The sequence below is a fragment of the Phragmites australis genome, chromosome 2 (genome assembly GCF_958298935.1).
Source record: "Phragmites australis chromosome 2, lpPhrAust1.1, whole genome shotgun sequence".
Taxonomy (NCBI): Eukaryota; Viridiplantae; Streptophyta; class Magnoliopsida; order Poales; family Poaceae; genus Phragmites; species Phragmites australis.
The window spans coordinates 3,336,712-3,362,791 of record NC_084922.1 but is presented as its reverse complement, the minus strand read 5'-3'; the positions used below and the strand labels follow the sequence as shown (position 1 = coordinate 3,362,791).

Genomic DNA, 26,080 nt, shown 5'->3' with positions numbered 1-26,080 from the left:
ATCTGAAATTTATGCTATTTCAAGGTACAAGCTATGTCTAATGGGAAGTGATGAAACTTATGAGCTTGAATTTGTTCTATTGGGTCAAAAGGCTCAACAGCTAATAGGAAAACCTTGTCAAAAACTGCAAGCTCTCTATGATCGATTTGATACACCTCCCGATATACAAATATTGATTGGACAAAAATATACATTTATTAATTGAAACCAAGAAAAGTATTGATAGTGATCAACCATCCTTTGAAGTTATACATATCAAACAATAGTTTGGAAAACAAGCAACAATACCAACAGTTCGACAAATTGAAAATGTTCAGAGTTTATCAGTATCATCAACATCATCTTCTTCTATTCAAAAAAGTCCCCTATAATACCGATAAAACCAAAACAAGCTAATATATAGGTTCGTTTATCTTCTATGTTACATATTGTCATATTCCTTATAAAATACAATTAATACTCACACATCTCCAACTATGAACAGGAAGGCTCCCACAGCTTCACTAATTTCAATGTTGACGATGACAGGATGGAGGTACAACAGATACAGTAAGACTTTCCTTTACAATATACAACATAATTCCAAAATTTAATTTGCATGATCATTGAACACTTATCTTATATTGCACAAGGGATGCATCTTTACCAGATGAACTAAAAGGAAAAAGATCCTATACATCTACAACAACTGACATAGTGGTAATTTATTCTCTTTAATTTCTGTATCACAATTTTACATTTTTATCACAGACTTACTACCCACATATTGCACCACTGTGTATTAGAGTGACCAACCTCAAGATAATACATCAGATAAATTTAACAGAAAATGCTCGAGCCACACCAAAAAGTCAAGAGTACAATAAGGTATCAAAAAAACCATCTCTTACCCTTTCTATCTCAATATTTATTTAAGGACATCCTGCCCTCTTCAATATCTCTTAACAAACATTGATCTTGTACCTTTCATCTGCCTTGCAACAGGCTCATGCATTTTACACTTATTTGTTCACCTCATATAAAAAGTTGATACTTTTTATACACAACAATATCTATATTCTGCTGAGTTGTGAAAACAAAGAAAGATTTTGTTACAAGCATGTGGGGCTGCATGTGCTTCAAGCATTAAAAATGCTCACCTTTTTGCTGATTTTGAATGTTGCATTCAATTTATTAGTGCTGTTCAGATTTTGCCTTGCTTTGTCTATGTTGTGCTTCTATGTTAATATGACTTTGATCAGATTTTGCTTGGGCACATCTGAAAGTGATTTAGGTAGCTGATAGGTGTGTGCAAATACAGAGAGCTCTACTTATATATACTGAGCTGACTTTTCCAATCCTTCTTCGGTTGAACATGCCCATTAAATATTTCTTTGTATAGAAGTGCTAAGCATGACACTCATAGTTCATAACTTGCAATTTATATCTTTGCTGCATACAACAATGCAACTTACAAACATCTCACTAACCATATGCGTACCATTTCCTTGTATGCAAATTTTCCGTAGGAGTACCTGTGGGTACATGTAACAAAGATTGTATCAATATAGACCATTTAGCTTGTATGTTCATTGATTCATACCACAGAATGAGGATTAAACTAGTGCAACAATTATCTGCTAACTGATGTTCAATTAGCTAGTAATACCAGTTCTTTCCTACTTATACAGAATATGATTAACGAAATAGCTCTTAATCATTTATATATTTTTCTAATTCTAATTAAGGCTATGGTCTCAATGTTTTGTTACAGATCATGTTGGACATGCACAAGAACATTGTGGCAGATAAGACCAATTAACATTTTTCAACTATACAGTTTGCTTTTCCTAACTTTTCGGTGCTCAACATGCTAATCATTTATGCAGTTCTAGTAAAAAATATCTATTAATATTTTGATGTATATATTTCACTCATCCTCACCTTTGGGTGCACAATATCCTAATCGTGTATGAAGAGGTACTGCAGAACATAGTACTCGGGGGGGGGGGGGCGGTTAACATTTTGATGTATACAGTTCCCTCATCCCAACTTTTTGTCACATAACATGTTGAACATGCATGATGTAAGGCCAAACAAAATCTATTTGTATTTTGATTTATATATAGTTCACTCATCCCGACCTTTTTATGCATATAGTTTGCGATACCTCCCTATTTTTAACCATGCTTTGTACCAATTCATTTATGTATATATTATAACAAGTATGTAAACTAGTTTCCTTCGATTATGAATAATCCAACGACAGGCACAATTGCGAGCCAACGGCACGCCATTTTCTTGTCAAGTCTATTTTCAATGGATCAAACGACGTGTGATTTGGATGTCACTACCAAGAGTTATGACGACTGCGCTAAAAATAGATATTTAACACCCCAACAACCCAACCTCGTTAACCAGTTCCGCAACCGTAATTTTCAATTTATCGAAACCGTAAAATGTGTATGACCATAAAAACCATTCCGCAACCGTAAATTCTAATTTATTGAGACTATAAAATGTGTATAATTAACACCCCAACAAACCAACCCCGTCAACCAGTCTCGTACCCGTAAAAAACATCCCGCAACCGTAAATTCCAATTTATCAAGATCGTAAAATACGTATGACCGTAAAAACGACTCTTGACAATGAAAACTACACAATTTTTATTATCAAGAGTCGTTTTTTGCGATTACAGAAGCCAATTTTTAATGGTTGCGGAATGGTTTTTACAGTCATACGCATTTTACGGTCTCGATAAATTGAATTTATGGTTATGGAATGGTTTTTATGGTCATACGCATTTTATGGTCTTGATAAATTAGAATTTACGGTTACAGAATGGTTTTTATGGTCATACGCATTTTACGGCCTCGATAAATTGGAATTTACAATTGCGGGATGTTTTTTATGGGTGCAGGACAGGTTGACTCTCTCTTTATATAGAGAGAGAGAGGTGGTGATCGTTCGAACTCATTAGGTCGCCTCCACATCATTTGATTTGATATGATTTTGGAGTGATTATTACGCTCGGCAACATGCATAGCGCTAGATCAAGGATTGTTGTTCATGGCGTTGCCGCCGATGTTCATGATGCTGCCGCTAACTAGGGCTGTCAAGAAAAACTCGAAGCTCACAAGCTACTTGAGTTTAACTTGTTATATGCTTGATTCAATCTCAAAACGAGTCAAACTCGAGCCTGGGCTTGCGAGCATCACGAGCTCGAACTTGAGCATTATAATTTTTATTTAAGTTTATCATTCTACTAAATCTATACGTGCTTAACTTTTCTTATATATCTGTAAGGCCCAAAGAGATGTTGCAAGGATCGAAAGGGATGATGCATCTTTAAACCTATCTAGATGATCATATCATAACAACTAAGCAAGACGACAAGACATAATTAATGTTTCTCCCGTTATCAAGCTTAGACGAGCTGAACTCGAGCTGAGCTCGAATCCATCCTAAAACTCGGCTGTTGTCGTAGGCTCGCTCTAGCTCAGCTTGATCTTTCATCGAGCTCGAGCTTGATATGAAAAGCTCGCTCGTGCCCGACTCATTTACAACCTATCGCTGACTGAGCCACTGCCGGAGCCGGCGTTAGAGCCAAAGCCGACGTCCACCCCAACCCCGGCTCCTTCCACCGCCGGCGCCAAATTCCTGCACCGAGGAGGGGTTGCCGGCGGCAGCGGCGAAGAGGACAACCACGATGAGCTTCGCGCTCATCATCTCGCTTCTTGCTGTTGGTGCTTTACGCGCTAGATGTACATAGCATAAATAATGGAAATGTGAAGCCCTTGGTCCCATCCGGTCGGGACCGCGAAAATCCAGTGTTTCCGAAAAAACAACCGCACTGCTAGATGGAGCCTTAGAAAGCAAGTCTGCCGTGCCGACCTAAAGGAGCAAAGGTGGCCTTGCCATTTCCGTGGTGGCCGGCCGGTGCCCCATGGACGCCGGCGCGAACAGAGCGGCGTCGGTCCTCGTGCTCGCAGGCACGTTCGAGGCGACAAGCTGCATGCGGGCCAGGGACCGAAAGCAATAAGCTGCGGTGTTCACAACGCAAGAAGCTTGTTGCACTGCAATTCATCATCGTTGAACGATCGAACCGAAACTCCGATCCAAAGTAGTACGACGACGTAGCTAGAGAGTAGAGACTGAAGCATTCATGGAGGATCAGGCCGGCGCCCAAGCCAAGATCACTAATGTCGTTAGCAATTTAGCGTGCAGATAGAATTCATATATATACGTGCTAAATTAATTGTGGATGCGTGATGCGTCCAGTCAATTTTATTTATTATTGACGATGGTAGGTATACAGGTGGTGATCATCCATACATATGCACGTGCGTGCGTGCGTGCGTGCTTACGTCGCCTCCACTTTAATTTGTTTCGATTTGATTCGTCTTTGAGCACGCACGTATACTACGCAAGCAAATTCAACTCAGTGGCTGTTGTTGCTGCTGCCGCCGCCGCCGCCGCCGACAACGACGCTGACTCCGACGGCGGCGCGGTTGTACGACCTTCCAGTGCCTTCGCCGGCTCCAGAGGCGGAACCGCCAACTCCTTCCGACAACCCGCTGTCGATTCCTTGCGCTCCTGCCTCGACTCCTTTCCCGGTGGACCTGGCTAATTCGCACGCGTTGGCTGCTAGCGCACCTTCCCCACTAGTCCCTTCTTTCTATTTTCAGAAATTTTTGTAAAAAAACTTTTTCAAATTTTTGAAAAAATTTAGTTCAAAACTTTTAAGAAAAAGTTTTAACTCAAAATTTTTGAGAAAAAACTAAACACGACTCAGCTATCATGGGCAATCACGCATCCTCGTGTGGGCTGGCTCGCTCGTGGGCCGTCAGCGCACTCACGCGTGTGCACATAATAGGATTTCTGATTCCCGATCCTTTAACGGTAGAAATGTAAGTGGGTATCAATAGGTAATTTTGAGTTACTATTTAGTTTTTTTAACTTAATTAGATGAGAGTAAATCTCTAGTTTATTATTTTAAAAAAATTGATGAACCAATGACTTAAAAAAAATACAAAACTTACACCCTACTTTGACAGCAATCCGAACTCTTTGAGTTAGGGTTGCTGCCGGCAGTAACGATGAGGACGAGCTTTGTGCTCACCATCTTGCTTGGTGCTGGTTTTTCTATTTACTAATGATAGATGCAAGTACTCTGAATGACATGCAGTAGGGAGAAGGGGTTTATTTAGTTACAGGAGCGGCCAGTCCATCGATCATGCATGCATAATAATATCAAGAAGAAGAAGAAAAAAGACCACCAATGATACACGCTTTTAATTATGATGTATATATTTTTTGAATTAGAACTTATGGATTTTATTGACCATGATGCACGATAAGATCATCGGCAACCACATCAGGTACAAAAGTCGGTAATTATGATTTATATTTCGTTGCACCATTAGATTGATAGATATATAAACGAAGAGAGAACATGGAGGACTTGGTTCCACCCATCCGGTCGGGTCCACCGCAGTTACACAAATAGAGTCCCCCATGATAATTTAACGCTCGAGATGCAGTATAGATGCAAATTTGATACAAATCTGAAAACGCTACTAAAAAATTATACTACCTCTTAAGCTCTTAAGGATACGGACTAGACAAACACTACAAAACGGAAGAAAGTAGTATGCGCAGAACAGCACATCGAATTAAACCATCGTCGCTGGTTCTCTTTTTGAAAGGGAGTACGGTATTGAGAAAGAGAGATTGCAGAACGCCCTTTGCCCCCCTTTTCTTTGTTTTCCTTCATTCTCTTAGTATTGTGATCCGGATCAGAGAGACAAAAAGGGTACTAAAAAATGCAAGCTCGGTGGGATGGACGTGGGAAACAACCATGAATGCATGCGCCACTTATTGGCCTTTTGCTACCATATGCATGTTGCTCTTGCTACCAGCAGACAACAACAAGACAACAACGCATGCTATCCATGGACGACTTCACAGAAGTTTGGAGGACCATATCTTGTTACTTGTACCAATTCAGCAGCCACCCCATGGTATCCTGAACCCAACGAAAACACAAGAAGCTAGTTGCAGCTGCTCCATGCCCAACATTAGTTCTAGAATGCAAAATGTTTCATTCTCAGCATCACCGTTAAATAACATCGATCGTCCACTGCCATATACAAACAACCCTTCCCAGACAGCAACTACTGTCACAGGGCATCATGTTTCTCTTCCAGCAACTAAAGAGAAGACACGGTTTAAAATTACGATGTAATCCTTGGCATCAAGGCGCTGCTCTGCAAGCTATTACTTCCTACAAAAATTTGCATTCCCAATAGGAAAAAAGGGAGCTGTCCTTTTGGCAACTGCCCTGTTTTCTACTGCCTACATATATAGGGTGTTAAGCTGCTGTCCTCTTTGGATAAAAACGCTATCTACCTGAGAGCACATACGTCTCACCTAGTGTAGCTCCTTAGAAAGCCAAGCCCTCCAAACAGAGTTGAACTGCCGGGTCTTCTGGGGCTGGGTTCCGCCGAGCTTGGCACCACACTCGGTGACTCGGAGCATCCTTGCTTCATAGAACTTGCTCTGCTAAAAACAGCCTGATGCTCCTGCAAATATGTAGAGGATTAATAACTTAGACTGCAACTTCGGAGAATAGACAAAAATGTAGGCGGCTTTGCTCCTGGTTTGGAGTAACTCATATTTCTTTCACTGCAAGAATGTGAAGTAACTGGTGCCATCAGATTGTGCACACTGTTTCTACAAGTACGCACTATAACCACGTGATACTACAAGGTACTTTGTCAACTAGGTTAAAAGTGGCCCGGGTCAGACAACACAGTTACAGTCAAATAGTACATTTCTCTTAAAGCTATTCTTGTGTTTCTTCTTTTTGAGTCCTTAAAACCTATACTAGTGGCGCCATGCTATATCGCTAAATTAAGCCAGTTTCTGATTGAAAATGGTAAGTGCCAATAGTCACTACTATGTGGCAACACAGCAGAACCAAAGTAGGTTTAAAGTTACTGCTACATAGAGTTTGGAAGGTAACGAAAATAGAGCACTTAGTCCAGCAATAAGAATCGACAAATACAACATATTATCACCAGTACAATTGCCTTTGATGTGTTCTCTCAAGTATATGCAACATAGTTATCTGCTGTAAGCGCCATTTGCATAAAGACAGCTAGTATTTTCGATATGTATAATCAATGTGTACAATAATCATTAAACATAAAAGACCATGTGCAGCAGTAACCTAAAATCACAAAACCCCTTAATTGATCAAGGTCTCACTCTTTTAGGCGGCATTGAAGCTCCAACTAGCATACTCAGTCCTGATGCTGACATGGTTGTAGATGAACGCACAACCTACAAACACAAAAATATATCAGATGGAATAGGCTAGGTCAATTGTATTGTCAAATAATAAACCAAAACTGACCTTAGGTGTCTCTGTTCTTGGTGATTGAGCTGCAGGAGACTCTGGTTCCAAAGCCGGAGGCAAAGAAGCAGCCTGTGGTAACAAAGGCAAAGGGTTAATCAGCGAAGGTCCAAATTACAAAAACTGGAAAAGGTAAAAAAAAAAAAAAAAAAAAAATTACCCTAGAAATTCCCTCTGAAGATTCGATAGCAAGATGAGGAGTTGATGCGACCTGAAAATTGTATGAATAACAATCAACAAGGATGAAACAAGATAGTTGCCAAATGCCATAAAATGCATCAAATTGGTATCACCCTGAAATCTGTGCCAAAGCACTTGCTTGTAGTCACTTGAGAAGACAAAACAATCTTTTGAGTAATGTTGCATCATCTATCAGAAACTAATGGGATCTTCTTACCTTTCCATCTAAATAAAGTTGTGCCCTATGGGGTTACAAGGGATACGAGGTCCAAACTTCTAACCACATGCTATAGAATTAGCATGCCAATGCTCGCAACAAATTAGTAATTAGGGAGTCAGGGGCACAGTGCTGACTTGCCTGACGAGTATCAGCTTTCGAGCTCTGATCCAATCTTTTAGTAAATTCACACAAGTCATATATTCCTCGTGTTGTACGGTCCTAAGACATGTCAGTCAGAGATTAGAAACATATATGGTTTTCTAGGGGTAAAACAAGTTGCAGTACTATGAACTTCTACTTACTTGAGTATAAGCAAGACGTCCAAGCTTCGTCTCCTGCAATACAAGAGGGAATCACTTTATGCCTAGCATTAAAATGAAAAGGAGCTATCTTGAACAAAAAGGAAGAAATATGCATGGTACAATGTACCTACCAGACTACGAACTACAAGATGAACTGTTTCCATTTCCTTCTGGAAGGCACTAAGATCCCCATGGATGATTGTAACCTATGAAATAATTTGTCTCAGTCACCCTTAAATTATACCAAAAATCCTGATAAAAGCAAAATATGTGGGTAAGCTTCAAACCTCTTGCTTTGTGGCTTCTGTAATTTCTTGGCATTCATCTAAACTACAATCCACACGATCAATCCTTCCAGCAAGATGCCTCTTTGCAGCCTGATATCAGAATATGTCACATAAGTAGAGTTCTGGTTGCAACAGTAGGACTTAGAACATCTAGATACTACCATACAACGAAACTAATCTAATGTCTGGAGGGATATCAGGTGTGAACTGTGGAGCCTAGAAATCTTTCCTTTGTCTTCTCGGATGTTTTTTCCCTCTTTCAGTTCAACATAGGGCATAGGCATAAGTGGAATTATAGAGAATTCATATATATCAAAACCATAATGGGATATGCACGTGTAGATAATGTAACAAAATTGGGTATAAACGTAGTCCCCCAGTTTCCAAGTACTTGACACTTTTAAGCAAAACTTTTGGTTTTGAATACTTGACTCTTTCTCAATCCCTAGGCACACTTTCCCAAATTCCCCTTATTAAACCTACTAATCCCCCGTATTTTACTGGTCAAAAGTGCCAAGTATATGGAGACAGCAGGAACAGACTATCAGGTATGGATTCATAAGAAATATAACAATATAGGAGATACAAGCATCATAAGAAAGGTTCTGTTGTGAATTGAAGGTCTTTAGCCATTTTAACTGAACCCATTTTAACTGAACAGTCTTTGATGTAATGATGTGTATTTCTGAGTATGGGGTAGCAGTTCCAGAAGGTATTGACATATCAAAGCCATAACTTCATTAGGATGTCACAGGATTGAGTGTAACAAATGTTTAGGACTTCGTAGTATGTACCCATCATTTTCAGGAAAGTTCATGATGCAATTTTATCACAGGACAAGTTGTTTTAAGAAAAAGGGCTACAAGGCTGTATACATGGTATGGATGACCATAGTAGTTAGCATTTAATTGCCGGTCAGGTTGCATAATTGGGCTGGTTAGGCTGTATAATCAGTTAACCACTACTAGGTGGATGAAGTTACCAAGTATTAGAAAATTGTATAGTACTTAGTTCAAGTAGTATGCATCAGATACGCAGATCATCGTGATGCACATGTGAAAACTTGAAGGTCTAAGAGTATTATTATAGTGAACAATGGAAGAGGAAACTTACATTAACATTTTCCGAAACCTGATCCACTTGTTTCCCCACTACATTGCAGGCATCAGATAAGCCACGCTTCGTCACAAACATCATATCAGAAAGTTTCCATCCCTGTAATCAACAAGTTAGTTCTGATAGAAGCAAGAATGGACAAAGCATCAGATGGTACAGCAGGAATAGTAGTAGCCCAGTTGCAGTTTATGACATTGCACTAAAATGACAAGAAAGAAAGAAAACTTGCAGCATGCAGAATAACCTAACACAGAGTTATTTAGTATGCTTTGTTAACAATAGTATCCTTTCACCAAGTTAAAAACCAAAGATGTACCTTCCATCTTATGAATAAATAGCCAATAGCTCCAACAACAACAGCTGTTATACCATAAGCACCAGGACCTGCAAACGAATAGTTTTTTTTCTTTTATTGGTACAAAAGTCAATAAAGTTACTGGAAAACTACATGATGAATAACAGCCGTTCCTAAAATAAACCACCAAGCATTCTGTGAATCTAGGCTGTGGTACCAGTTCCTTGTAAGTTAAAATAGCAACAGCACTATCCTTGCAAAAAGAAAATTTAAAAACAGCACCAACAAATAATTCTTTGATGTGTGGTTTTCAGACAAAGGGCGGCAGGTAAGAGAGCATAGAATGTAGAAGATAAATCATAGTATAATTTCTACGAAATAGGAGAGTGAATGAAAGAAAGGACTAACCAGGTCTACCGTCGACAGTGACGATAGCAACATGATTTGATTTGGACAACATTTGCAGCTCCTCTCTGAGATAATTGACCTGAAGCATTTGTCTGATGAGTAATTACTCTGTTTAACTTTATTTTATTCACCATGTGCATGCAATTTGTGTTATGGCACAGAAAGAACAGAAATTGATATGTCGATACCTGAGTCAACAACTGAGCAGTATGCGGAGAGCTGGTAGATGGCCCATCCTTACCTTGCTTTGCTTTCTTGGTCATGAACTAAAGAGGAGAGGGGCAAATGGGTTACGAAGTAACACTAACTGGTATTCAATTAATGGTACTGGTACTGTGAGGAGGGGAACAAACAGAAAAGGAGGGGAAATGCAGAGAAAGGGTGGGATGATGAGACCTTGAAAGCACCGGAGAGTACATCCCTGAAGTCGGGAAGGCTGGAGTCACCGCTTGTGAGTATTGTTCCGATGATTCCTGCAAGGGGAAAGTGTAACGGTGTGACGATGAGGCACTCAAGTTAGCAGCAACAGGAATAAGCCAACATCAAAGTATGTCTGTCCCCTGCACTGCGGTGCATCAGCTCGCTTCGTAAGTAATCGTGTACTGCTAGTCGTTTGCAAATCAATCAAATAAGCCAGAAAGGCAGGGTGAGGCTTCAATCTAAGGTGGTGAAGTGGGTGTGTGCCAACAAGGCAAGGCAGGCCAATCCAGATGCTGTAGACATGCCAATATGCTCGCCTGTGCTACCAGTAGCTACAAGCAAGTACAGCATATTTGCAAATCGGTAGAACTAGCACTCACAAACTAAATAATTAAAGCGGGCAGGTCCATACAGTCTCGCACAGTATAGTAGAGTGCTCTAGCCTAGGTTCTAGCTTAATCTGAAGTGGGGGGCAGTTCAATTGATTCGATTGGAAGGAAAGGGGCGAGCCTCCATAAAAACATTGCGTCTCTCCGCTATCTCATCGCAGGCTAAAGCAAGGAAGAACCGGAAGGACCCCGGTATAGGGTAGAAGAATCCGGGACACCATCACGGCCCCAGAATCAAATCGCAAGGCAGGAAGGAGGGCGCGTGGAGGGAGTGAGGGTGGGGGTCTCATCTGGAGGAGGAGGAGGTTGAGGGTGGGTGGTAGCGTACCGGAGCCGATGACGATGGCGACCTTGCCCAGCACCATGGCGGGCACTGATGATGCACTGCTCGCTCGCCTCCTTGCGCCGCGACCCGCGAGGGAGGCAGAGACAGGATCCAACTCCAAAAGGGAAGGGGAAGGGAGGGCTAGCTAGGGTTCGTGCATGTTCGGGTCAGCTGGCTGGTCCGACTCGACCCGCTCGGTCGCTCTCTCTCTCTCTCTCCTTGTGTGGATGGACGGACAGGATGCGATACGGCTATGGTGGCTGGTCGAGATGAGTGGGGGCAGGCAGCCAGGAAGGGACGTGGACCCTATGGTATCCTCACCGGAGGGGGATATGGAATCCTTCTCGTGCTGCTTGCTGGTTGTGGGCTTGTGGCCACGAGGGCGGAGAACCTTGACCCATTGAGGGGCTGTTTGGTCTGGGCTTAAAGTGAGTCAAGTTAAATTTTCATCGTATTTTAAAAATTTAGTCGCGGTTTGATTTGAGATTGAAATTTTGTTATCTCTAAAAAAATTTAGCCGGCTAAAACAAAATTATAGTGTTTTTGGACAAATCTCGAACGACCAAATTGTCTGTTAAATTTTTTGACCGGTCAAATTTAGCTTGGTCTTAAACTGAATGACATTTTGACGGTCAAAATTTGATAATATCTTAATTTAATCTCTGACCAAATTTTGACTTAGTCTGGTAGGGTCAAAAACCAAACAATCCTTGAGTGTCTTGGAGATCAAGAAAGAAAAGATGGACTTTGACCTACAATTAATCAAATCTAAAAGCATCATCTTCCTTGCCTGCAGCCGGTGACGAACAACAAAGTTATAAAGAGGGCTGATCTTCTTTCCCTTTACCTCATCATCTTCTTATACTCCTCTTGCAAAAATAGACAGGAGCTTAGGGGCTCTAGGGGAGTGTCAGTCGGTAGGGAGGCTTAAGCACCTCCCGCGAAGATCCGCTGCTGCTTGCAGCTGTAGAAGCAACTCCGTATCACTACAACTGAAGTACCAATACTTGACCTTCATGTAATCCCTGTGGTGTCAAAGAGTGGCAGAAGTACGAGAGAATAAGGATCTATTTAGATTGAAATTATATTTGTCAAATCTACACTTAGCTAAATATGACTAACAAATTCTTAGTCACATATATGATAAAATTAGTAAAAACTTAAGTGCGTACCATGTGGATAAAGAGCTAACAAAGTTTATTTGTCTCAATTGTGACGGTCAACCAAAAAATTATCCGAAAATCTATAATATAACTAAACAATGAGTTTACAAGATTAAACTCAAACCAAACATTTAGCCAATTTTGTCATTGCCAAAATGGGGCAGCCAAACTATCTTCTCAAGTTTTGACTAAACTCGCTCTAAATTGGACCGCGCAGCTATTTATACCAAAATTCTGGCTTCCAAGGCCAAATCATGTTTACGATGCAAAATCTATTGTAAGGCGAAATTTTGCTTCTGGGTAGGCATGGACACCAATAAACATATATGGATTCACGTTAGTAAAACTTAATTAACTAACTAATTATTTTAGATCCACTTAAAATAATTAATTAGTTGATTGTGTTTAATTAGTTGATTGTGTTTAGTTAAAATAGATCGTCACGCCCGTCCCTCAAACAAACAGCCCTAGCCTCCGCATGCGTGACTTGATCATTAAATCACAATCAACCAACACTCGCTAGCAAAATTTTGGAATCAACACATTCAGCTATAGAACGGCTTGGTTGCTACCATGGCAAAAATGACCAAACAATGTGAACCATTATCATTCACCAACCAAAATTATCTCTATCTGAGATCCAGAATTTCAGTACCCTAACAAGAACGAAACAATGCCAAACTGGTTCACCAAAGAGAACTCTCTGAGATCCAGCATTCCAAACGAACCCTAACAAGGGAAACACCAATTCACAAACACATATAACAGCTCAGAACTGCAACAAGGAACAAGAATTGTGTTCGATAAATCAGGCACCTGGCATTTCAAATCCCAAACGCACAACTAAATCTTGTGGATAATTTTCATTGTTCATTCGAAGTAAAACCACAACAAAGTCTCAAAAGTCTAAAAATCAGGAAACAGAACAAAAATTCCTGCCATCAATATTCCAAGAGCTCCAGTGCACCGGGACGCAAGCTCCACTCAACGGTTCGCCTTTGCAACACGCTCAATCTCATCCTTCTTCTTAATGGCATAGCTGTAACAAGGATCGAAACGGATGAGCACTAGTTCTCATTTCACGAGATCACTTGACTTGGGATAGAAAAAAACAACAAAAATGTGCTCATACAGTATATATATATACCTGTTGGATGAGCCCTTGGCAGCGTTGATCAACTCATCTGCAAGGCACTCGGCAATGGTCTTGATGTTCCTGAAAGCACTCTCCCTGGCACCAGTGGTGAGGAGGTAGATGGCCTGGTTCACCCTTCTCAAGGGCGAGATATCCACAGCCTGCCTCCTCACAACACCAGCAGAACCAATACGGGTGGCGTCCTCACGTGGCCCGCTGCAAATCAGTAATGGCACATCATGTCAAATTCAAAACTGAATAGCCAATTTGTCAACCATGTTGCGATAGATAAATAACACAGGGCACTTCTACCAAAACCCTAGCAATTCAAGTTACTACCACACGCAATGAGAATGAATAGCAAGCAAGGACTACCAAGAGACGACCAATCAGACAACATTTTGGAAGGGAACAATGCAAAGTAGCAGTGTGCACAGCACAGCTTCAAAAAGCCTTGCAGAATTCAAAAACAAGTTGTGATAAAAAGTAGACGGAATCTGCACTACTTCAATAATGTTCATTATGAATTTCAACAGTGGGCATTTGGTCCAGGTCATGCTATAAAAAAAACTGAGTAGAACAAGCATGTAACTAAGCTATAATTTGAGATCCAAGTCACACCAAAGAACAATAACAGGTAGTTGCAGTATTTTCTAGTAGTTACTTCAGTAACAGATAGGTTCAAGGACATATCATCAGAGTAATACAAAGATAGAGAGGGCAGGAGACCAAACCTGTTGATGATCGCGTCCACGATCACCTGGATGGGGTTGGCGTCGGTGAGGAGGTGGATGATCTCCATGGTGTGCTTAATAATGCGCACAGCCAAGATCTTCTTGCCGTTGTTGCGCCCGTGCATCATGAGGGAGTTGGTGAGGCGCTCCACAATGGGACACTGCGCCTTGCGGAACCGCTTCTTCGAGTACCGTCCGGCCGTGTGCGGCAGGTACGTCGCGTGCTTCGTCGACGACACCGCCAGGTAGTCGGCCAGCGAGATGTCGTTCACCTGGAGATTCAAGGGTCGTTCCGATCCCACCGTCACATTCCATCGCCAGCAGCAGCAGCGCGAGGTGTGTATCGAAGCAGAGAGAAGATCCATTCACGTACCTGGACATCCTCGAAAGTCCAGCGGTTGAAGAGCTTCACGTCCTGCTGCTGCTGCTGCTCCACCACCTCCGCCATGGCCGGGGTCGAGAGAGCAACGCGCCGCTTCTGCTTCTGCTGCGCGCGGTGGGAGCGGCGGCGGCTGCGAGCGAGTAAACCCTAGAGACGGCGCGGCTCGCGGGGATTGAGAGGGTGGGCTTTAATAGGAGGGCGCCTCCTTAGCTAGGGCTTCTGATCTGACGGCTGCACGCTCGTCTGCTGGGCGGACGGTGCAGATCAGCCGATGTCGCCTCATAAGGGGAGCGGGGCCGGTTTTGGACCCTCCGAACTCGGCTTGCTGATCTGAGCGAATCCATTGACGATCGGCACCCGGCCCACCGGCTAGTGGGTGTGATTGGTTATCTGGGCAGCGGTTGGGTCAGGCTGAGGGTTGGGCCAGGCCTCACTCACTCAGCCAGCATGCGGTGCAAGGATTTATATATGCAAGGATAATTGCTCCAATGCCCTTATTTTGGACTCCTATTGCATGTTTGCTCTTGTTTTTGCGACATGGCATGTTTGCCCTTACTTTTTTAAATGAAGCAACTGTTTGCCCCTGTTTTGCAATACCGTTCGGAGGAAGTCCTCTTTACCGATTAAAAAAGAGAGAGAATGACGTGGAAAAGGAAAAGGAGAGTAGACAAACCAAAATGCTCCCCTTCCTCGTTCCCTTGTTCAGCCCGTGGATCCCTACTCTCGTACCCGTGTTGCTCATTTCGATCACCAGAGAAAGGGGCGTGACACTCAAACTCTAGATCCGTAGATCAGGTCGACGAAGGCGGCAGGCAGGCGAGAGGGCAATCAAGTAGGAGGGCGAGAGGGTGGGTGGCCAGGGCGGCGCCCAGGGTGCGCGGGTGGGCGAGTGGCCCTACCAGGGCGGCGCCTAAAGAGTGCTCGAGGCTCGGCCATGAAAGTACATCTAGCTTTTTATGTGTGGTTTTGATAATTAATGATAATATCTATGGACTAATAATATTGTTAAAAATTATCAGTAGATTGTTCCATAAGTGATGCATAGAGGAGAAATATGCATGAGCTTTAAGTAAATTGAGAAATTGAAAGTGCATCAAGATGAATGAGCTCTTAGTGATGCTAGGTGATGCTCATAAGGAGAATGAGAAGCTCAATAAGATTGATAATATGTATAAAGACTAGTAAGTTACTTGTGGAGATCAAGTAACTTAAGGTATAAAAGTTATCAATTGAATTTTATGGACTACCCTATGTGTTTTGCGCTTGATAGTGAGTTGGGACTAGGATCCATAAGAAGGCATGCATTGAGTTGAGATATTCTATATGTCAAGAGTGAAGAACAGAATTGGACCATATATATGATAAAGTGAATTTATTAAAGATTTTAAATACAAAGTGGTTTACTGTGGCAAGACGGTGAAAGGCAAATAAGACTCGGCTATGATGAGCCATCTAGTAGTGAAGGGCAAGCAAATGGTTTAGCGTCGAAGGACTAAGGCGGTGATGAAGAGCGAGTGAAGGCTTTGCGCCTATACTGTGCAAGGTAATGTGAAGCTACCGGTGATTCACATCAATTATATAAAAAATCAAGAAGAGACAAAGTGATGATAATATAAAAGTTGGCAACTCTCTAAGTTTGAAGAAAAGAATGTACTTGAAGGTATTCAAAGGCTCAATGTAATTCAAACATATTTTATCTTTGAAATTGAGTATATGTATACCACACTATTAAGAGATATGCAACATGACCTATTTGTCGTGTCTCAGTGCTAAAGAGTTTTTTCTAACCAACCAAAAGTGAGAGTTAGCTTAAGGAGTCCGGTGCGAAAAATATGGAAGTATCCAAATTTGGTTTTGGAGTGTTCCTAGTTTGATCTAATGTATTTAAGGTCATGAATTCAGTTGAGATATATAGCTCTCTGAATAAGCTTTCTATAAAGTTCAGAATCGTTGAAATCAGATTTTGGATCAAAATTTATCATCGTTTTTCAGAGAGCCAACTGTGTTGAACTCGAATACTTCGGGTTATCCAGACTACGAGTAAAGTTCCTAGCCGAGTGGTCTGTTAGGGCCTAAGTATTTCATCCGGATACTCTGGATTGATCCGAAGACTCTGAGTTCCGGACCCTCCAAGTTTTACTATGTCCAGGGCTCTCGGTTATATATTTTAGTGTCAATTTGGAGTCTCCGGATTGATCCGGACACTCTGGGTCAATAAAAAAGGTGTGTAACAACTAGTTTTTAGTGTTTAGGTATATATACCCTCTAACTCTAATTCTTTGTTACTGCTGCAAGAGCACGAAAAAGAACATCTTTAGAGAAAAAAAAATTCCTTCCCACTCCATTTTAGTGAGAGATTTAAGAATAAAAGTGAGTTAGATTGAGAGATTAAAAAATTGGGTGCAAATGAGCTAAAATCCATTCTTGAGCACTCGAGTTTATCGGTAAAAAGTTCACAAAGCGTTTGTTACTGTTAGAGTTTGAAGCTCATAAGTGGCTAGCCGTCGCCGGCAAGCACCCAAGGTTGTAGTGTGCTATGAAAAGTTTGTAAATATTTCAATTTCGCCTTTGAAAAGAAAGAAATCAATAGTGAAAACTCAAACTCAAATGTGATCGAGCTTGATGAGAAAAAAGATTGAGAGAGATATAGTTTAAGTATGATCAAGCCTCTCAATAAAAACGTAGAAACCTTTAAAAAAATATGTCCGAACTTCGAAAAATAAATTGCATAGCTCCTCTCTTATTTTCATGTTCTTGTGTGAGCAGCACCGCGCCATTTCCGTCCCGCTGCACTGCAGACGAAATCAGTGCACGCGGGCTGGCTTCTGCGCCCGGAAGAAAGCCACAGGCTTCACTTTCACCCGCCGGCCAGCCATGGCGACGAGCGTGACAGGATCATCGCTCGGCGAGGCTCCTTCTTCCCGTAGAAGGCGCAGCAGCTGGTGGTGGTGGTGTGCGCGGTCCTCGCGTGGTGCGCCGCTCGCGCGCGCGCTGGAGTGAGCGTGGCTGAGGCCGCGACGCCTGGGTCGGGCGCTGCGGCCGCAGGGCCACCGCGGCACGGCGTACCGCTCCCCGGCTGGCGACGCGCCGCTGGCCGAGCACCTCGGCCGGAAGGCCAGGTCCGGTCGCCCATGCCGCTGGGCTGCCACGACGTCGTGCCCAGGGCCATGCCGCTGCTCCACCATGCCATGGATGTGCCGAGTGTGACGGAAGGAAATTCTGTGAGACCCGGTCTCACAGAAAGACTCTCATCTCTGCGTGACACGTATCCTGTACTTCTCTCACATATATTCAATCAGACCGTTGGATCCAGAACGAACGGTGTAGATCAGGATCTCACGGAGACCTTTCTGCAGAGAATCTCATATAATTTTTTTTCGAGTGTGACCGTCACCGAGCCGGAGCTGGTGCGCCAGGTCATGTCGAACAAGTTCGGCCACTTTGAGAAGGTCGGCTTCGGCCAGCTCCAGCGGCTGCTGCGCAACGGCGTGGGGAGCCACGAGGGCGAGAAATTGGCCAAGCACAGGAGGATCATCAACCCTGCCTTCCATCTGGAGAGGCCCAAGGTGACATCGATCACATGAACACGACAATGCAATGCTGGACCAGCTGAGCTCCGACGACGAGTACATGGTGTATGTAACATAGTCCGTCTCCAATTTTCAGCGCATGTTGCCGGCCTTCGCCGCTTGCCGCGCGGATCTGGTGAGCAGATGAGAGGAGGGTTTGGTTGCAGCTGGTGACGAGCCACCGGCCACGCGAGGTAGACGTTTGGCCGGAGATGCAGAGGCTGACAGGGGATGTCATCTCCCGCGCCGCGTTCGGCAGCAGCTACCTCGAAGGCAGGAGGATCTTCCAGCTCCAGGGGGAGCAGGTTCAGCTCGCCATGCTGGTCGCCAACAAGATACATATCCCTGGATACTTGTGAGTTCTTCTCTCTAATCAGCTCCCATTTTTGCAATGCTGCTCGTGAATCAACCGGAGGATGAAGCAGATCGCTGCCGAGATCGAAGGTATCCTGAAAGGCATCATCGCGAAGAAAGAGAACGCCCTGAGGACCGCCAATGCGACGGCCGACGATATTCTTGGTCTGCTGCTGGAGTCGAACATGGAGCAGTTCGGCGGCGGCTCGAAACCCGGCATGTCCACCGACGACGTGATCGGGGAGTGCAAGATGTTCTACTTCGCCGGCATGGAGACCACGTCGGTGCTGCTCACGTGGACAGTGGTGGTGCTCTGCATGCGCCCGGAGTGGCAGGAACGCGCGAGGGAGGAGGTGCGTCATGTCTTCGGCGGCACCAGAACGCCGGATTACGGCAGCATCAACCGCGCCTGAAAATCGTAAGCAGTGCAGCTTCGTTTCATCGGCAGGCAGGCTCTGGATCTTGAGGCCGCGTCTTGTTATTGTAATCGCAGTTGCATTGCAGGTGACCATGGTGCTGTACGAGGTGCTGCGGCTGTACACCGCCGGACGTACAAGCCGATGGAGCTCGGCGGCGTCAGGTACCCGGCTGGCGTGCCGCTGCCGCTGCCGTGCGTCCACCACGACAATGACGCGTGGGGCCAGGACGCGGACGAGTTCAGGCCGGAGAGGTTCGCGGAACGGATTGCCAAGGCGCCCAGGGACGCGCCGGCGTTCTTCCCCTTCGGCTGGGGGTCGCGGACCTGCATCGGCCAGAACTTGGCGCTGCCGGAGGTCAAGATGGGGCTCGCCATGATCCTGTGGAGCTTCGTGCCGGAGCTATCGCCATATTACTCGCACGCGCCGTTCCCCGTCGTGCAATACCAGGCCGCTAGCCCATTGCAGTCCTTAGGTCCATACCAAAGTAATTAATTATTGACACACGAAACTGATGAGGCCATCATAACGATTTGAATTCGATCCACATTTTCAAGTCTAGTAGTAACATCATAAACAGTACAATTTAAAGCTACATATAATGTGAAATTCGGATTTAAGCTGTGGTGGATTTCTGGTTGACTGTTCCGAATAAATTCTCAAACAACTTCGGAGCCATAGGAGGAAGAACCATGGGTACAGGGGCCATGAAATTTGTAACCTTCTCATGGACATGATACCTGAACAAATACCATATGAGCAAATACCATAAGTTAAACAAGTTGGAAAGAAAACCAATAAACCAACAAAGAGGCTTCCCTCCCGAGAGAAACCACACCTTATCTTTCTGCTCTTTGAAGCACGGCGATCAACAAGCTTTCTCTTTTTAAGCTGCTGCTTTCTTATAGCATAAAATGCTGACTCTGCATATATTAAAGAGTATGTAATGGTTGCTCAAGGACGAACCAAAAGCATATTAAATTCCTTACAGAACTTATAACATAGTAGTTAACTCTGTTAAAGCCATCAACAAGAGATGGTCCATGAGTTCCAAGGTTACTCACAATTTGTCAATTTTAACGCGCATGGGCATGCCCAATAATACCATATTCAAGAAAAAATCAGAGAGGCCATAAATAACATTTGAATGTAATTTAAAAATTTCAGATAAAAAACACATTGTTTGTGCGATGAACTTGATTTTGGTATATACTTCGAAATATATATAAAATTGTAGATACATTTAGCGTATTTTCCAAAAAAAAGTTACAAATTCAAATGTGAGCCCACATGGAAAAAAATAAGCCAAATTCAAATTGCATCAGAATTTCTTATTGGTCTGCTGGGTAACCAATATTTCTGGTTACCAGCAGTAAGCATCCAGAATTTATTGCCTGGGCACGCCTATGTGTGTAAAGACATGTACTGCAATAAGAACTGTATAGCTGAAAATCAACAAACCTGATGCTCCTCTATCACATGAGTCCAGAAACTCCTTGAGAAGTTGGTGATAAAACTCAGAATCGTCAATAAGTTCATGATCACCTTCCATACTGTGCCCCTAAAATTGCAGCAAGGAGAACAAATGAGGCCAGGAAGTGCAGGCCACATGCACATCCTCTAATTGTATAAAGGACAAAAACATTCTGATATCAATCAAGGTTAATATGTCAGATACATAACTAAGGCTACAATGAAAAAACAAGAATCTTCATCTTAATGGAAGAAATGAGCTTCAGCAAGCTACAAACTATAAAATTTCAGTAGTTGGAAGAAGAGGCAGTTATTTGAAATAATTTCAAGGGAAGAATGTAGTAATGCACCTCCTCAGCAGTTCCAGGTTCTCTCGCATCCTGAAAAATGAATGACAAGAGTTACATGCTAATAGTTAACCAGGTGGACAAACATGATTGGTGATCCTTCAAAATAGATGCATCTGAAATACCTCCCCGAATACACCAACAGCGGATTTGGTCAAGTACATCCTGTTAATCATCCGGCTTGGGTCTCTCATATAACCAACAACTTGGTCACTTATGTTCTGTTCTCAAACAACGGGAAAAGATGGATGCTTTAGGTTTAGGTTGTTCAACAGTAACAAATTACTCAAAGTAGCTAAATAAGCATTCAGGCAACCTGATTAAATGCGTGTAGCTTTCCTTTCAGCGCAGCAGCACCCGTTGTCACCTGTATTTTCCTCTGCCATTTATCTATCTCAGTATTTCTGAACAAGGTTATCCTGTATACAAAAGTTTCCTCAAACTCAGTTTCATTTTGTATCAGCACATAAATCCAGGTAGCTAAACGCAAGCAACATATGTGCAAATGCAAGGTGAGAAGTTCTAGAACATCCATATAACTTTTGGGGCTTTTATTTCCCACTCAGAGCCTCAAGTTATGGCATGTATCATTAAGAACTTCTATTGTACTTCTCTTCATGCGTGTTGTACTGTTGTCTCGTAGTTTGCAAATCATTAAATCCAATGTTGTGGAACCAATATACTTTCTTGGAGGATGTTAGCACAATGCAAAATTCAAATATGGGACGGCCATACTGATCGCAAAACCATTATCCTATCTAGAACATCCATATATATTGGTGCACAAAACAAAATTAATATACTGATTGCCGGCCAGTAGCAATCCACGCAATAGCAATAACAATAACAATAACAATAACAATAAACGGTCCTTGCAGAATAAAATCAAGAGAAACTGTATGAAAGAAATCAACCAATTAATAACTCTAACACCTTAGTAAAAGATGTCAAATTACTCTATTAGCATTACTTAACTGTGAATAACCAGCCTCCTTAAAACAAAGAGGGCTAAGCAAGGTAAAGATAGAATTGATAAACTATTTTCCTTTTCACTAAGTTAATTTAGACTCTAGTTTTCAAGCAAGGCCTTTGTTGCATGCCTTTCCTACTACCAGGCTTGGCAAAGAAAGGTATGCTATCAATTACAACTAGGCTGCAATCTATTGACTCGATTGTAGAACTTACAGCACAAATAAAATAAATTAGCTCGTTGGACAGCCAGGAACTTCAAATGAAACTGGATACCTCGCAACTGGCACTGCAATTAGGCTGAGACTCACATAACGACCTAGAGGCTACAGGAAACACCAGCTGAGACCCAGGACAGAACCCAATCTATCGTCAAATCACAATGAATTTACATGTGATTTACACAATGAATTTACAAGTTTATATTTTTCATTATTGCATGGGTTGTAGTAAGTTGGCTACTAATTCTTTTACTACACTGTGGTTATATCAGAGTCTAGTTTAAAAAAGATAAAAGGAAACTATATCGGGGGGCTAGAGCAGAGTTTAAGTACTTAAAAGAAATCCGATTACCAGGACCCGATAAGCATACAAGTATAAAATTAGACAGCTCTAACAGTAAAGGGTACACTAATATGCAAGCAATTCTTAAAAAAAGTTACTCAAAACCGTAGGGGTGCAAGCAATTATAAATAACTGAAGGCATAACATCTTGCAATCCTTGTCAAGCACTTATGGTTAATTGATTACTGCTAATGCAAAGTTTACCTTGTCTGCAATCTCTGTACTTCTGACCACTCATCATTCTCTCCGTTTGAGGCACAAGGCATTTCTGGCAACAAGTCAAGAATTATGAACATATAGATGTCATGTCATAGTTTTTATGGCGGAACAAAGAATGAGTATGGATAGTGGCAATACCATTGGCACCCTTTGTAGCCTGATTACTCTCCAGCAAAGCCTATAGGTGGTTTCAGAGATTTAGTATCAATCTTATCGACTAAGAACTATAGCATTGAAAGGCAAATAACATATGCAACTAATCGAACCTCCTGCAGCTCCAGCATGCTACCCAGAGTCTCCTTTGACGAATTCAACAGATCATCATACGCTTGCTCTATCGCCTTATCGTGATTGCAAAACCTTGTTTTGATGGGTTCCTGCAAGAGCACAAGAAGAATACATTTGAGTTTAGAATTCGACCTACCGACAATTCTGCATCAAAAAGGGGGCAATTACGAGGAACCAAAGAAGATGCTTGCTGCAGCAATCAGAGAGTGAGACCTGGGGCAACTTATTAGAAGTGGAAAATGCCTTCTGCAGCAAGAACCTCATTTCCAGGGTCTTGTCCCATATCGCCTTCAAGAAGCAGAAATTGGACAGAGGTAAGTCCATCGAAAGCATTGTACATAGCACGTGATGGTGACAAGATATTGAGTTTGCAAAGCAAAGCAAAGAAGAAGGTGGAGAGGTACCTTTTGATTTTTAACTGCGTGACCTCTCAAGGCATCCTCCTCTCTGTGCTGCTTCATCTTATTCAAAATACTTCTACTTCAGTTGTAGAAGCCCAAAATTTTGGGGTAATAGACTGCAGCCGCACTGTCGAGATTGATCTTGCGCACCGCAACTAACTGAACGGAGAGAAGAAAGAATTGGATTTGACTGAGGATAAAAGGGAACCCGTGGACTATGTGTCACCGATACGCGATACAGCCTTTTCCAACAAACGGGGTTCCGAGTATTTTAACATGCCTCGAGAGATAAGTTCTACGCAATCTTTGCTCATCGGTAGCATTACTAGCTGCTTGCGCAGTTGGCGTCACTAGCTTCTTGCACATCAAGAGTTCGTGAGCCTCTACTTGACACCCCTACAGCAAAACGCAAGCCCAACGAAAGGAACTACACTATAAATCGCATCTAAACTACCAGAAGAAGAAACTAGCAAGAAAATGATTCGGCAGTTCATGAATCAGCACCTCAAGGTTGAAGCCTCCTTTTGACGGCGCGACCTCCAGTGGCAGTCGGCGGCTTCGCACGATCTCCTGGCGGCGGCGGCAGAGGTGCGAAGGAGCAGGTGACGGGAGGAGAAAGGGGCGACGCAGGTGACGGGCGGGCCTTTGGGTGTAGTAGTAGTAGGGTTAAGGATCTCAATGGGCTTATGCTATTGGACTTCCAAATGAGGTCCTACTGGCTGGAGACGTTTTTTATTTTTATATTTTTTTAATTTAAAATATTAAATACTAGAAAGATTTAAAAAATAATAGCCTACCGCCATCTCATCGGTGACTAAACTCTTATCACCCTCTGAGAGGACGGCAAGCAGTGCGGTGGCCATTACTGACTCTTCAAAGCGCGGTTAACCCAGTCGGATGAACCGTATTCGTCGAAATCACTGTTCACGACTCTTATTTCGTTTCTTATGCTCTATTCAAAATAGTTATCATCTGTTGCTCTAAAAAAAATCTATAACTTTTTGTATGTGTTTCATAATCTATGTGCAACCCATTTTAATTGGATTCGTCCAAAAATCCCACGTATAATTTAAATTAAAATTCTTAAGAAAACAACTTTTATAAATTCTAATAATTGTTAGGGTCTCAAATAAATTTTTAAAAATCCGAAAAAATTCACTAATATTCTTTTTATATGATGGACTAATTTCTAAAATTATTTTCAGCCATATTTTATATGGTGAAAACAATATCACATGAAATTTTGTAAAAGTATTTCCATCCTATAAATAAAAAATATTTCCATCCTATACATCCTTTTACGTAAATCTTATTCACCCATCAACCATTCGAAACTATGAAGGTAATGTCAAAACCATAATAACATTCATACCTTCTTTAGGCAAAACACCATCTCTGATTAATGGAGAACTATTATCCATTTGCATGTCATCATCGTCAATTGATTCTTCAATCTTCTTAGCCCTTTGTACCTTCTTGACATGTAGCATTGGCTTGACTCCACTAAGAATATGATCTTTCACCTCCTTCGCCTGTGCTTCTTTCAATCCTTTCATACGCAACCTTTGCAATTGTCTCTTTTGTGAAGGTGAGAGGCCATCCACATCTGAACTATGCATAGCCGCTGCCTTCATTGCTGCACCATGCCCCTCATGGTTAACACTAGAAACAACATTAGCCGATTGTTGTTGCTCCTTCTCTTTCTCAATACTCGGTCTCTTTTGTTTTGGGTTCACATCTGAATTCTCTCTTAAATTAGCTTTTTCCTTCACACGATAAGCCCTTTTAATCGGCTTCCTACTTCTCCCATTATTTGATCGATTCCTTGGCTCCAATCGGTCCTCTATAGGATGAGATAACTATCGATGTAAAGAATATAAGGGTCCCCCACCGAGATGGGCAGCGACGGTCAGTTTTAGACAGTATCCACTTTCGTTCTTTGGCCCATGACCCCCGCGCGACCAGTTGACGTCAGTGCGACCATGGCAAGGGCCTTTGCAGGATTATCCATGACCAGTCCTTACTGGTCGCGGGACATGTACTTGTCTAGGCCAGTTAAACCTCATTTAATGCCTATACTTACACCGTTTTCCTTCCCCATACAGTCCACTCCGGCTGAGGCGGTATGGTCGGTGCAAAGTTACCTTATCTCATCTCGCAAATATTAATTATTGCGGAACGGGCTCGTAGACGTGACAGGGGGCGCAACAGGCGCGCGTGGGAAGATTGTGACAGGACAGGGCAAGCCGGGCGCTTCGAGCGCGACAAACGGGGGGTGCGACCGATGGACGGGACGGGCGCCGCAGGGACCCAGGGCAGGCACATCACATGTATACTTGTAATGATTGTTTATATCGTTTCTCTAGGCAGGCATGTGTTTTTCTGTTGGGCCCACTTGTAAGACTTCTCCCCTCTAGGATATAAATGGGGATATCTTCTGTAAAAAGGGAGGATGAAGAAGAATACACATGATGTATGGCTATTACCCATGGGGGCCTGAATCTGGATAACTCTGGTGTTCTTGAGCAACAAACACACACATTCCATAGGCACATCCGGAATACCGATCACGCACCTACTGTTTAGCATACTCAGGAATCATTATCAGGGATTTACCCCCAACAATAACATATCAAACATCAACGGCCTAGGTGTTGTCCATACTAAATGGAATGGCTCAAGGGGTATTGGTGGTGGCGCCCATGGACCATACCAGCCCTAC

General features: G+C 42.7%; 3 protein-coding genes and 2 pseudogenes across 3 annotated transcripts; 2 read left to right on the top strand and 3 right to left on the bottom strand.

Annotated features, from left to right (window-relative positions):
- Window positions 1-6,062: 6,062 nt before the first annotated feature.
- Window positions 6,063-11,508, bottom strand: LOC133894724 (uncharacterized). The gene is made up of 14 exons (XM_062334884.1): window positions 11,348-11,508; window positions 10,607-10,683; window positions 10,399-10,476; window positions 10,211-10,289; window positions 9,824-9,891; window positions 9,505-9,606; window positions 8,392-8,481; window positions 8,236-8,310; window positions 8,105-8,137; window positions 7,941-8,021; window positions 7,563-7,613; window positions 7,403-7,474; window positions 7,255-7,329; window positions 6,063-6,566 (listed from the first exon to the last, which is right to left on the bottom strand). Exons 1-14 carry the CDS (start codon window positions 11,382-11,384, stop codon window positions 6,411-6,413), a joined length of 1,074 nt encoding a protein of 357 aa, XP_062190868.1. The 5' UTR covers window positions 11,385-11,508; the 3' UTR covers window positions 6,063-6,410.
- Window positions 11,509-13,293: 1,785 nt separating this feature from the next.
- Window positions 13,294-14,938, bottom strand: LOC133894709 (small ribosomal subunit protein uS7-like). Its single transcript, XM_062334881.1, has 4 exons — window positions 14,750-14,938; window positions 14,377-14,648; window positions 13,655-13,858; window positions 13,294-13,546 (listed from the first exon to the last, which is right to left on the bottom strand). Exons 1-4 carry the CDS (start codon window positions 14,822-14,824, stop codon window positions 13,492-13,494), a joined length of 606 nt encoding a protein of 201 aa, XP_062190865.1. The 5' UTR covers window positions 14,825-14,938; the 3' UTR covers window positions 13,294-13,491.
- A 2,694-nt stretch (window positions 14,939-17,632) lies between these two features.
- LOC133910303 (cytochrome P450 CYP72A616-like) lies at window positions 17,633-18,515 on the top strand (annotated as a pseudogene).
- A 9-nt stretch (window positions 18,516-18,524) lies between these two features.
- Window positions 18,525-19,612, top strand: LOC133894676 (cytochrome P450 CYP72A616-like; annotated as a pseudogene).
- Window positions 19,578-24,021, bottom strand: LOC133894693 (uncharacterized). The gene is made up of 12 exons (XM_062334880.1): window positions 23,863-24,021; window positions 23,362-23,517; window positions 23,171-23,245; window positions 22,936-23,046; window positions 22,808-22,847; window positions 22,655-22,718; window positions 21,234-21,336; window positions 21,043-21,138; window positions 20,921-20,950; window positions 20,559-20,658; window positions 19,936-20,020; window positions 19,578-19,837 (listed from the first exon to the last, which is right to left on the bottom strand). The coding sequence occupies exons 2-12, from the start codon at window positions 23,416-23,418 to the stop codon at window positions 19,714-19,716; spliced, it is 885 nt and encodes a 294-aa protein (XP_062190864.1). The 5' UTR covers window positions 23,419-23,517; window positions 23,863-24,021; the 3' UTR covers window positions 19,578-19,713.
- Between the last annotated feature and the right edge of the window lie 2,059 nt (window positions 24,022-26,080).